Genomic DNA, 14,483 nt, shown 5'->3' with positions numbered 1-14,483 from the left:
TTGTCTGATTGCGTACAGCAGTACCTTAAAGATTGCGCTGGCACAGTGCATTTGGACCTCTTGATTGTCACAGCTGAGGTTCGTCACCAGATCCTCAATCATGCCCTCAGTCTGTATAGCAATTCTGTAGCTCCTCTGCCAACGCAAACATCCAGAATGACTCACTGCTGAAAACCTACTGTAAAAGCCAATCTGCTGTGCCAAACAACACTGCATTAACCAACATAGCGCTTGTTTCGTCCTAGGCTTTCTTACTTTCTGGCCTCATAAATTCATTCATATCTTCGAACTGGTCTTTTCATAGAAACAATCTGTCAGTCTCGAGTGATGTTTCATGAACAGCACACTATTTTCAGCCCTACTTTGTACTAAGTGTCCTTATAAACAACAGATGTACATAAAATCAGTAACTTTTACACAAGTAGCTTACATCATGTTTCACAATACTTTAATATAATCTAAATAGAATCACAGGGTTTATTTGTAATTACTACTTATGATGCCCTGGCACATAAATACACAAGCACAATCATTTAAGCATCTAACTTTAATGCTGCACAAAAAGTAGAACTGTTTGTTTGTTTGTGATACATTTTAAAATGGGCTTTTTCTGTGAATAAAGCAAACCTCAGAAGCGCACTCCTGCAGAGTTCCAACTACAGGGATGAGCATGTTCTTCTGTTGTGATTTGAGCAGCCGTGCGAGAAGAGGGATTCCCCCAGCCCGTCGTATGGCCTTCTTGTTTCTAGTACTTTTGCTGCAGCTCCAGAGAGCCAAAGCACCACAGCGTGCCACCTCCACGTCCCTCTCCTGATTTGTGCTCAAAGACACACCATCAGGAACGCAGTCCAGCAACTCCACCTGCCAGAAACAACTTCAGATTTTCATACACCTCATTTTAGTGCACTTACATGTGATGAACTTAGAAGCACTTGCAAAAATACATTTGAAATACATTAAACTGTTCTATTTGACATTATAACACTACCTACATTTCTATTCAATATGATGCTTTACATTGTTTTTATTTTAGACACTCGTTTTAGAGGTTCATGGTGTGTTTTAAATAAATAGTTCAGCCAAAAATCTAATAAAAATTGTCATAATTTCTTCACCATCAGGATGTTCCAAAGCCTTTTCAGGGTTCCCACTTTTTTCAAGGCACAATTTTACAGGATATTTCCAGGACATTTATTACCATATTTGAGAATTTAATAATTTTATTATCAACATATAAAATTAAATTATCAACATAATAGTGTTATTTTTATTTTTTACAAAATCCTCACAGCATAATCCGAAACACTGAATTATTTTTGCCTGAATTACTGCAGCAATGCGGCGTGGCATGGAGTTGATCATTCTGTGGCACTGCTCAGGTGTTATGAGAGCCCAGGTTGCTCTGATAGTGGCCTTCAGCTCTTCTGCATTGTTGGGTCTGGCGTATCGCATCTTCCTCTTCACAATACCCCATAGATTTTCTATAGGGTTAAGGTCAGGCGAGTTTGCTGGCCAATTAAGAACAGGGATACCATGGTCCTTAAACCAGGTACTGGTAGCTTCGGCACTGTGTGTAGGTGCCAAGTCCTGTTGGAAAATGAAATCTGCATCTCCATAAAGTTGGTCAGCAGCAGGAAGCATGAAGTGCTCTAAAACTTCCTGGTAGACCTTGGACCTCACAAAACACAGTGGACCAACACCAGCAGATAACATGGCACCCCAAACCATCACTGACTGTGGAAACTTTACACTGGACTTCAAGCAACGTGGATTCTGTGCCTCTCCTCTCTTCCTCCAGACTCTGGGACCTTGATTTCCAAAGAAAATGCAAAATTTACTTTCATCAGGGAACATAACTTTGGACCACTCAGTAGCAGTCCAGTCCTTTTTGTGTTCTGACTCTGTGTCTTGTTCAAAAGTGGCTTGACACAAGGAATGCGACAGCTGAAACCCATGTCTTGCATACGTCTGTGCGTGGTGGTTCTTGAAGCACTGACTCCAGCTGCAGTCCACTCTTTGTGAATCTCCCCCACATTTTTGAATGGGTTTTGTTTTACAATCCTCTCCAGGGTGCGGTTATCCCTATTGCTTGTACACTTTTTTCTACCACATCTTTTCCTTCCCTTCGCCTCTCTATTAATGTGCTTGGACACAGAGCTCTGTGAACAGCCAGCCTCTTTAGCAATGACCTTTTGTGTCCTGCCCTCCTTGTGCAAGGTGTCAATGGTCGTCTTTTGGAAAGCTGTCAAGTCAGCAGTCTTCCCCATGATTGTCTAGCCTACAGAACTAGACTGAGAGACCATTTAAAGGCCTTTGCAGGTGTTTTGAATTAATTAGCTGTTTAGAGTTTGGCACCCGGTGTCTTCAATATTGAACCTTTTCACAATATTCTAATTTCCTGAGAGACTGATTTTGGGGTTTTTCATTAGTTGTCAGTTATAATCATCAATTAAAAGGAATGAACACTTGAAATATATCAGTCTGTGTGGAATGAATGTATACATTATCCAAGTTTCACTTTTTGAATGGAATTACTGAAATAAAACAACTTTTTGATGATATTCTAATTATATGACCAGCACCTGTATATATATATATATATATATATATATATATATATATATATATATATATATATATATATATATAAATCAATAATTGTCCAATAAGTGAAAGTATTTGCGGTAAAAAGCCCCCCTGTTGCAAGTCCTTTTCCAGGACAAATAATAATTTTCCAGGCCATTTAGATATTTTTCTCATTTCCATGACTGGAAAACTGCATTGCAAAATTTCAGGTTTTCCAGAACCCTTTCTTCAGTGGAATGCAAGGAGATATTAGGCAGAATATTAGGGACAGGCAGCCTCAACCACCATCCACTTTCATTGCATTTTTTCCCATTCAATGAAAGTTAATGATTACTGATTAATTCCAACTAACATCTCCTTTAGCATTCCACAGAATAATGGGAAACATCATGGTCTGTAAATGATGATAATTACATTTTTTGGCTAAACTATCCCTTTAAATCCTGTAATGTAAAAATGAACAGAAATGTGTGATTGTAATGTATTTTATGGCATCTTCAGTGCACTTCTGTCACTAAGCCTGCAGAATATGGAATGCAATCTCCTGGCCTCGATTCTGCAGCCAACACTCATTTTAACTTTCATCATCAGTCAAACAGTGCCTGCTACTTAAGAGGTCTTGAAAACTCAGACTGTCACACCAAAATCTACAAATGACCACATCCTTTAAAGAGCAAATTTCATGTTTCCCTCTCTGTCAGGCCAGAAAGGCTGTTCTAACACAGCATTACACACGTGTGCAGTTCAGAGGTGGTCTGGCTCTTTACATGTAACTAATCTATGATAGCTACATTGAGAACGTCCGAGTCTGGCCCCAAGTAAATATACAGAGTGGAGTAACACACAAACCCTAATCATACCGAGCGTCACTCTGCCAATAAACACACATGCCAGGATGAGGAGGAACACGATATTCAATCTGTTTTTACCTGCAATGTGCTTCCTTTGATGCTGGCATAGAAAATTATTGTGCGAAAGAGAGAGAGAGAGAGAAAGAGTGGCGAAACAGAGGGTGGTATACTGTATGTTCTTTTGCTTGTCACTATTACTCTCTGGCTTTTTTGTATCGCTTCCTCTTTCAAGTTACAGTATTAATGATGGGCAATCTGTTTAATACACTTTGGCTGTATCCAAATGTGGCAGGGCAGAGGGCCCTGTCGTGATCCTACACACCCGGTCCCGTATTAGGCTAATCAAGCCTTCGAGAGGGATAAAGGTCGACTGCAGAGGATCGTGCGGGAGAGAGAGATAGTTTACGGACAGGTCCGTCATGTGTGTGTTTGTGTCTTCTGTTTTAGTTTGAAATTAAAATATTATTTACACTGTCAAGCTGGTTCTCGCCTCCTCCTTTCCATTGATCCCTTTACACCATAACTTAAATTTCTGCCTGGCCAAACACACACAGGCATACAAATCTTGATCCCACTCCCTCACCAGTCTCTTGATGCCACCACGCTGCCGGACCATCCTGTGGGCCCGTCTGAACTTGGCCACATTGGCAATGGTCTCTGCAGCCAGACACTTAAGTTCTTTGTCAGGGGAATCCAGGATAGATACCATGGTTTGCAAACCACCAAGATCAGCGATGGCCCGTCGAATCTGAGAGTTGCAACTGATCACCTTCAAGATTTTCAGAGAACCAATCTAACAGTATGGGAGAAAAAAGTATCCTTTTTAAAGTGCTGCAATGTGATCATTGTCTTACATTTGCATAGACACCGAAACGTACAATATTGACATATTGACAGCATCTAAACGTCATAATTTATGTATTAACACATACAAATGTTTAAGTGAACTGTTTGAATTTATTAATATTGAATTCATTTAATTTATCAGTTAATTACGTGTAATTTATAATCAATGAGATTAGTTAAATGCCATCAAATTTATTTAACGCAGTTGACATTATATGACATTTTAACAGTTTAATTCATTTCTGTGCGATTTCTGCTGCCCTACACAACGTTTTAAAGGATTAAATCACTTTAACCAAGACTAAACTTTAAAATGAATAAAAACTCTGTAATTGTTTTGTAATTTATTAAGCATTTAGTTTTATTTTTGGTTGCCATAGGACACAAATTAGTTTTCAGAATATGGTCTCCTACCACTGTAGCACCAGCAGTAACCCCGCATTGGTTATTATGACCATTACGACCAGCGGTTTTACGGTTATTTGTCGAATGCTCATTGGCTCTCAAGTGACTTGTGGCCATTTGTGACATGCCATATTTTGAATAATTTGAATGAGAAATGACAGTGCTGTTACGATGTGCATCAGGAGAAGATTTACAGCAATTAAGAATTTAAATTCCACTCTCTTCCTCATACAAAGCTATTGTATGCTGTCAGCAAGCACATTGGATGCAGCACATTGCAATTTGAACTGATTTTGTCCTGAATTTAGCATTTTTATTAATACATTTTTATGATTAAATGTATCTGCCTATTACGTGTTTTATATACTTAATAAATGGTTATGGGTAGGTTTAGGAGTAGGTGTGGGATTAGCAGCTTTAACATATATATGCAATATATATATACACATTTATTGTAACAAAAATTATTGCTAGGGTACATTAATCTACTTGTTACACGTTTTTATATTGTTAAAAAGTGGTTATGTTTAGGGGTTGTGAAGGGTTAAGGGATCAAGAATATCTATAAAACAGTAAAAATTTACAAATATATTTATAATCGATTCATGTATTCAAATATATTTGTAATGATTCGTAAATATTTTACATTTCTAAAGCTGTAAACACGTAAAAATGCTTATGTATTAGATGCTTTCAAATGTCCATATTGTAACTTTTACTGTCTATCCAAACGTCCAAACATGTACATTTAAATATTACAAATATTAACGTACAAATAGCTACATATATTAATGAGGTCAGGCTGATATATTGTAGTATTATGTCTGCATATTGGCAAGTTGCAAGTAGCACAGCAGAGTATTTATTGTTTGTTTGTTAATTTATCACCATGAGAATTAACAAGAAAAACAGAAGAAAAATATTTTGATTAATACATAAAGAAATTAGACATAAAATGTACAGAAATTAAAAGAGTGAAAATGTTTATGGATAAAGACATTTTAGCAATGTAAATGTATGAATTCCAGAGTAATGAACCTCTGTATTTGATGTAGAATTTGATACTAATATACATAAATAAAACAATATAGATACAAAAAGCTAAAGAAAAATAAATAAATACATTCTAAGGTGACCTTCGACTTGTATTAATTTAGTCTGGATGAACTTACTTTACATTTGATCTCATCTGTGTCAAGCAGGTTGATGAGGACCTCCAGCCCCCCCACGTCTCTGATAGCTAGCTGACAGGTCTCCTGGACCAGGTTAAAGTCTCTCAATGAGCACAAAGCAATCACTGTGGCTGTCTGATTAGCCCCCTGTTCACACACACACAAACACACGTCAAAGTCCTGTGCAGCACTCAAACGTTTACATTTTTTGATCGATCATAAGTAACCCACAAGTAGAAGAACAGAAACAGCTGTTCTTCTTTATATTTTATTCATCTAAAACATTTGCTAGCTCTTATTCAGTGAGATGACAGAATTGATACTGACATGTTATTTGTGTATAAATATGAGTCTTCATACAGTGGCACCAAAAACTATTTGGGCTCTTTTGTATACTTAAGTCATACTTAAAAATTTATTAATTAAATTGCATTGCATTAGGTCCCAAAATATCAAACCAAATGACATCTGCAAAGTAATTTTAGTGGATGTATACTGTGTAAAGTCAGTTCCCATCAAGTTCACAGGTATTCAAGCAGAGAAACCACAGCTGTAGATCATCACATTAACTCTGAATATGTTCAAAATACTTGGTGTCTTTATTTTGAACAATATACAGTATGTGTTGTTCAAAAACTTAAAACCTAACAACCTTCATTTTGAGGAATTTTTTGCTTGAAAAGTATGCTTGTGCAATTTCCTTTCAAATAAATGCCACTTGGTTTTATTTATTTATTTATTTATTTATGTCTGTATACAACAAAAAGACATTCGTCCATTTTTAACTGTGGCTTAAGTGAGCAAATATTTTTATGTCTATGTGTTATCTTATAATTCTGTAATTATAGTTATTTTTCTGTATCAATGGCTTAATTTCTCCCTGAACCCATTTTACTGTTAACTCACCCCTTTAAAATCATCTCCCTTTCTCCAAGGACCGCATTGACCACATGTTGTGAATAAGTGTTTGATATAGTGACTATAAACAGGGGTGGGGAGAGATCCTTTGATACAGACTACTGCTGTGCTGTGGGCTGAAACCATAGACAATGACCTAACTTAGCAATTACAAGAAAACAAGCTCTGAAATGTTGGAGATGATAAAGGTTTGGCCTTAGAGAAATCTCTGTTTTGACAGTTGCTATATACAGAGAGCATTTTAGGTTGGTTGTTCCTAAGAAGTTGCCTTCACAGGAAGTACAACAAACTTAACATGTTGCAATTGTTGGGCCAGACTAGATATATCTTGCAGAAATGACAGTGGTTTTGATGTTTTTTATCGCTGGAATGAAATGACAGTAGGGCGAGTGATGGATATATAAAGCAGGGGATCCAACAAAAATAATACACTACTAATCATCTTTTAATCAAAAATGATTGTTTCATGATTTTTTGTGATTACTGCTTGTTTGGGTCAAACCACAGATCTATGATCAGCTTTGCCCCAAGAGAAAACCCCAGAAACTCTACTTTTACATGTTGGTATTTCATGTGTCTAATTTTTCTCTTAACTTTTTTATAGAGTAGTGCTCACAAACAAAGAGAAGCTTTTCTCTCTATGGTTGCAATGCAGTATTTCCCACAGAGGCATGTAAGCTGCTGCAATATTGCTCATGCTGCAGACCTTTGAAATGTGACACTCAAGTCTAATCTCCTGGCAAGTGAACAAGCACTGTGTTTTTTATTCATAAAATGAGCAGCAGATAATATGTAGTGAGTGTTAGGCTACTGGCATACCCTCATTTACTAGACACAGAAGGTGAAGGACTGAGGACCACCCTGAACATATAACTGAAACACACATAGACACTCACAAAATCGCACAACAAAGTCCCTACAGGAAATGCACTATAAAAAATAACAATGAATGAAAATAAAAGAGGACAGAAAAATAAACAGGAATAACACTTGGTAAAAAATGTTTTGGATGTGACATATGGGAACATCAGATGAAAGAGGGGAAGGACATGTAGTAGGATGAATAAGAGCAAATGGACTTACATTATAAAAGATGAAGAAAGAAGACTGGAAACAGACAGATCCAACAGAGAGGGTGGAGAGAACTGAATGAGAGAGGTGCAAGACAGAGAGTGATTGTTGGAAGGGAAATAAAAAAAAAATCACAAATGAGATCTTTTTAATACTTTAAATGTTTTTGCTAGGGAGCAATGAGAGTAAATTGAAATCAAATGGACACTTTAGCTTAAATCTCCAACTTCACAGATTTTTCTTCTGAGAATCTCACGCATCTCTTCTAGAGTTTCAGAAGAGATCAATGCCACAAGTTGAGCTCAGATTTGCTAAATTTCTGCAAATATAAACTCAATATAATTTAATATAAACTTCCCATGCCAAATTATCTGAGCTAAGATATCCATCTTAATTATCTAATTTGTGTCTGTTTTTATTTCCCATTTAATATTTTAAAAGGACAATCTGAGACAAAGTTCATTCTTTAATGAGACATAACTGAGAGCTCCACTGAGTCTCCTGAGCTATGAAAGAGCAACATCTGAGCAATAACATTTTCCTTTGAGTGCAAAGAAGATAAACAGGTATAGAGACAGAACGATTAAGATTATCAGAAAAAGAGAATGAGAAAGAATAAGCAAGAGTGAGAGTAAGTTACAAAGAGAGAGAGACACACATGTGTTGTCCATATTAAGTGGCTGGACTAAATGTGAATCAATACTAGCAGTGAATCCAATGTACTTTCTGCCTGGCCACTCTCTCAGTCTTCAAAGCATTCAATGGGTTAGCACTGAATCTTGTAAAAACACCAAGCTAAATTTAGAACTGATATGAGGGGGAAAAGAAATCTGATGATCATATGCTTTCATTTTCTAGCAGCTTTGGTCTCAAAGTGCTGTCGACATTCTTTACAACTCAGAGAACATCTGAAGGTCTTTTATAATGTAAGTCTCCGACTCGATTCTTAAGGGTCCAAGTTCTCAGCCAGTGGTGTGAAGACACAGATGTTTAGGACAGAGAAAGCACATTTCTTACACACGCACATGGATGACTGACGATTTATCATTATATATCACTGAACACCTTACTGACATAAATGTAGAGTATTTGCCCTCTTAAAAGTGACTGAAGGGATGTGCAAACTTTGAGCACTCTTTTCAGAATGTGATACACTCACAAATGTATCAGGAATTACCTTATATACTGCAATAAGGATTAGAGTGTCATTGTCCAATAGAGAATGTTCACACGTTCTCTCCTTATCTAGATGATAAAAACTGACCTTATTTGTAAGCTTTATTAAATCTATTTCTGTGAGCTCATATTTTCCACAAAAATCTCAAAAGGAAAGCTTCACCTCTGAAAAAATATTGTGAGACAGAAATTTCAGTGAAGAACGGATCAAATTTCAGTCTGTCCCTAACACAAAGCTTACGTATTACTTCAGAAAATATTGCACACTAGTCATACAGCCTAGTTTCATGATGCTTTTATGGTTCTTTTGTCCTTTTGGGAACTTGACAGCCCCTGGCCTGCATCCATTTTGTATGGAAGACAACAGTTCAGACATTCTGATAAACATCTACTTTTGTATTCCACAGAAAAAGACAGCTATATGGGTTTGGAATTACATGAAAGTGAGTAAATTATGGCTTTTATTTATGGCTGAACTATTTCTTTTGCAAGCTGGAGACAAAGCTGACATCCATCACGGTAAAGTCTATAAATGTTTTTAGTTATCCAGTTTGTAGCATTGCAAAGATTAATTTAAAATTATTTAAAATGACTGGATTTGGCTATCCATTTGTCTTCAATAAATAACCAATTCCAGTGGCATTTAACAAAAAAATTTTAACTTTAAAAAGAGCTGATAGATAGTAGTTCTGTTAGAGACCCAGACAAACAGCGGGGCAGTGACAGCACAAGCTGCGTATCACCATAAAAACCTATCCTGAGGAAAGAATATTTGAAATATTCATTACAAAACAGTACAGAATGTAGCTTTCATAAATCCCTGCCAACTAAACACTGAACTCAGACAATTAACAAATTCTACTGAAGAGAGACACAGAGGGACACTAATATGAAGAAAGCAGTAAGGTAAAAAAGAAAAAATAGGAAAGAATGGATATATGAAAACAAAGCTGTACAGATGCTCTGGATAAAGTTAGTAACAGGTACAAAAGAGGACAGAAAAAAAAGAAGAGAGAAGTGGTATAGAAAAAATATAAAAAAAATGTATGCACGAAGAATGTGAATCACCAAAAGAAGAACGTGGAAGTGAAAGTGTAGATTTAACTTAAATATTGATCTGTTTCTCACCCACACCTATCATATCACTTCAGAAGATATGGATTTAACCACTGTGTTGATTACTTTTATGCTGACTTCATGTGATTTTTGGAGATGAAAAAATCTGGTCACCATTCACTTGCATTGTATGGACCTACAGAGCAGAGATATTTTGCTAAAAATCTTAATTTGTGTTTTGCAGAATAATGAATGTCATTCACATCTGGGATGGCATTTTTGGGTGAACTATGCCTTTAACTTGTATTGAATCTGGAATACTTTAAAGCAGCTGTATACATCACACAGGACAGAGGTACACCAGCAGCTTAATCCAACGCCAACTCATTAAAGTACTCACTTTGTCCAGTAGAGGGAGCAAAACCTCATTATGAGGTCCTGAGAGATTACAAGAAGCTGAACTAGATATGGAAACTGCTCTGTTCATGATAAACAACTGTTCCATTCTGACAGGAACTTCAACTTCTGCCACTATTTTTTCCATTCTTCTTCAATAAATTAAAAAGCTTTAATTTGAGCTTTTCTTATGTTCAAAATCTAAATTAATTTAAATTATCTTGCTTAATTTGCTAATCTTGCTTACCCAGATTTTATTTTGGGCATCAAGTGGAAACTCAACGCAATACCAACATTATTTATTGCACTTTAGCAAACCAAAATGTCCTCAAAATCAAACACTCAAATGTTTTTTTTTTAGAATGATGAACACATGAAAGACCACTCCATGTTGGCATCTGCCTAATTTGGCTAGCTTCTACCAAGTCATAGATGAATTTGAACCAAAATACTAGAGTTTGATTGGACACACAGACATTGACATCAAAAACTAAAGATATGGGAAGCGTATTTCCCTCCTTATTAAAAGTTAATAAGCTTTTTTATTTTGCTATCTTAACAAACAGTTAAATCAATTCTTAATTAATAGGAAACATGTGTCCCAGTTCTGTTCTGATCATGGACAACAGGTAATATACAAAGTTAGATGCCAATAATAAAATGCCACTGAGCATATACACTCACCTAAAGGATTATTAGGAACACCATACTAATACTGTGTTTGACCCCCTTTCGCCTTCAGAACTGCCTTAATTCTACATGGCATTGATTCAACAAGGTGCTGAAAGCATTCTTTAGAAATGTTGGCCCATATTGATAGGATAGCATCTTGCAGTTGATGGAGATTTGTGGGATGCACATCCAGGGCACGAGCTCCTGTTCCACCACATCCCAAAGATGCTCTATTGGGTTGAGATCTGGTGACTGTGGGGGCCATTTTAGTACAGTGAACTCATTGTCATGTTCAAGAAACCAATTTGAAATGATTCGATCTTTGTGACATGGTGCATTATCCTGCTGGAAGTAGCCATCAGAGGATGGGTACATGGTGGCCATAAAGGGATGGACATGGTCAGAAATAATGCTCAGGTAGGCCGTGGCATTTAAACGATGCCCAATTGGCACTAATTGGCACTAATTGGCCTCTTTTTCCTATTTGTAGTGGAGATGAGTGGTACCCGGTGGGGTCTTCTGCTGTTGTAGCCATCTGCCTCAAGGTTGTGCGTGTTGTGGCTTCACAAATGCTTTGCTGCATACCTCGGTTGTAACGAGTGGTTATTTCAGGCAAAGTTGCTCTTCTATCAGCTTGAATCAGTCGGCCCATTCTCCTCTGACCTCTAGCATCAACAAGGCATTTTCGCCCACAGGACTGCCGCGATACTGGATGTTTTTCCTTTTCACACCATTCTTTGTAAACCCTAGAAATGGTTGTGCGTGAAAATCCCAGTAACTGAGCAGATTGTGAAATACTCAGACCGGCCCGTCTGGCACCAACAATCATGCCATGCTCAAAATTGCTTAAATCACCTTTCTTTCCCATTCTGACATTCAGTATGGAGTTCAGGAGATTGTCTTGACCAGGACCACACCCCTAAATGCATTGAAGCAACTGCCATGTGATTGGTTGATTAGATAATTGCATAATGATAAATTGAACAGGTGTTCCTAATAATCCTTTAGGTGAGTGTAATTGTGTATGTAAAGATCATATGGTCAGTTGCATTTTATTATTGCCATTTAACATATTTTTTTCCATTATGTCCATCATTATACATATTTCATATTTTATATAAGATTCATATTTTGAGTCGTGACTGCTTAACAAAATGTAGAGTCTCTTATTTGTGCATATTAATATTCTACAAAAACACAACAGAGTATTCTATCATTTAACTGTCAGAAACAGTGAGTGCTGTGTTAGCAAGTCATGAAGAGATGCTGTGAAAGAGATCCAGCTTTACTGTAGGCTTTATTTCCTGAGCAGACAAAGACACTCTGCAGCCTTAATAGTCAACTGGATTTGTAATAAAAAATTATCTAATCACATTGGCGAAGATTGTGCATAGGTTTTTACCATATAAAAACATTAGAGCATTAAAAATTCACTTAAAAGTCATTAATGAAGAGCAGAACGGGGTGACATGAGGGAAAGGGAAGTGCGAGAAAATGTTTCTATGCAACTTTGTTTGGCTGCAATATTTCTCTAATTCAAGCTGATAAGGCAGTTGATCCAGATCTGGCGTTCAACTCCTCTACAAACTGATTTGTCTGTCTGTGAATGTGTGAATGTGTGAATGTGTAAATGTGCGATTATACTCAAAGCTTGTTCTTTGAGCCATCCGAGCAATAACTGAATGGAGTTTGGTGTGTGTAATATGTACTGCGGTTTAAAGATATGCACAATTTCCAAATATAACACTAATACAGCCATGAAAATATCGGTGTGCACATTTCACATCATGAAAGGATATAGTCACTGGTGCAAACTGCCCTCTGTACATGTGTACAGAAAGGCAAACATGAAGACATGTAAATGTACAGTCCAAGTAATGTATACTGCAAAAATATCCCTACATAAACAACCATTAAATACAAGTCAGATCATTCATGCATCACCTTATAGACGTGTAATCTCCCAGAAATACAAACGCCTGTCTATATCCTGGAAAAGACCAGAAGAAAGGAGAGAGGATGGAAAAAAAACATATTCATCGCTCTAAAAATATAACAGATATTTAGTTTGGCACAGACTATTTTTCAGGATCTGATGGTAACAACATTATTACAGCTCTACTGGACAAACCACCATAAATAAGAACTGTGGTTTCCAGACAGATAAAATGCCGGGAAGGGCACGTTACAAACACATTCTGTCTAGAATTGAACAGAGCACAGTAACAAACGCATCCCCAAACACCTTACACAAATCACCAAAAATTTTGAAATCCACTTTAGAAATGTAGATGCATAGAGAGGCTCATTTGTTGAGAATCAAAATGGTAGAGGATGAGCACCTCCCCTTGGGAAAATCACATTCATTATCCTGTGTTTTACTAGGCTAAAAATATCTACCTGTGGCTGAACTTTGCTTGGCTGTTTTTCTTTATGTAATTTATTACTCGCTACAGTGGAAATTATCTTTTTAAAAATACATAGTATTTTTACATACACTGTGTGCACTGGTGTTTAACACAACATCAATGCCTTGAGTATGCCTTCAATGAAATTATCTCCTATATTGGTTAAAGGGATGCTATATTTTAATACAGAGACCAGTATGATATATGCTAATAATGGAGGGTCACTCCCAACATATCCCTTTTATGTTACATGCTAGCTGTATAAACTGCAACATACTGTAAGGCACATTGATAGTGTAATGATGCTGCTAAGCACTGTAATGTGATAATAATGACTTTAAATAGTTGGAAAAACAGTATCTATGGACTGGGATGAAAAAATTTACTAATAATGAGTGAAGACATTTTTTGCACAGGCTTAGTGCTGTTCTGACTTACACCATGTCCACACCAAATGTGGCAAGTTCCCTGCAACAAGTGAGAAGTAGTGAAAGCCTGCACAGACAGTTGATTTAATGTGATGCTAGTACTGGCTCCGCAGCTTAACAGCTTAATCTGTTGAATCTATATGACTATAAGGCGACAAGGCAACGTAAAACAAACACAACCATTAAGAAGATATTATATGTTTAATTTACAGTTATATACACTTGGGCATAGTTATTTTCTCCATAAGTAATATCCTAGCTCTGAACAACAATACTCAATACACACTCACATATACATGTTGTGCTTATAATTCAATACACACTCACATATACATGTTGTGCTTATAAGTAGGGTACTGATAAAATGTTGTTTAGAAAAGCCCTCGACCAACCATGCAAGAAGCCTGTACAATTTTAAGCAGCTTAATAAAACAATGACTTCATAAGAAATATTTGTAAAAACATCAGGAAATGTTTTGTTGGATTGGAAAGTAATAC

The 14,483-nt window shown here is 36.6% G+C and overlaps 1 protein-coding gene across 1 annotated transcript in view; it reads right to left on the bottom strand.

Annotated features, from left to right (window-relative positions):
- Positions 1-14,483, bottom strand: part of odad2 (outer dynein arm docking complex subunit 2) — a 95,931-nt gene that overhangs the window by 49,093 nt on the left and 32,355 nt on the right. The window contains 4 exon segments of the mRNA XM_052112293.1: positions 25-135; positions 628-861; positions 4,021-4,230; positions 5,861-6,007. Coding sequence (XP_051968253.1) covers positions 25-135; positions 628-861; positions 4,021-4,230; positions 5,861-6,007 — 702 coding nt within the window.

Source organism: Xyrauchen texanus, chromosome 40 (assembly GCF_025860055.1).
Source record: "Xyrauchen texanus isolate HMW12.3.18 chromosome 40, RBS_HiC_50CHRs, whole genome shotgun sequence".
NCBI lineage: Eukaryota > Metazoa > Chordata > Actinopteri > Cypriniformes > Catostomidae > Xyrauchen > Xyrauchen texanus.
Note: the sequence above shows the minus strand (reverse complement) of the source record. Positions and strands in the feature narration are given on the sequence as shown.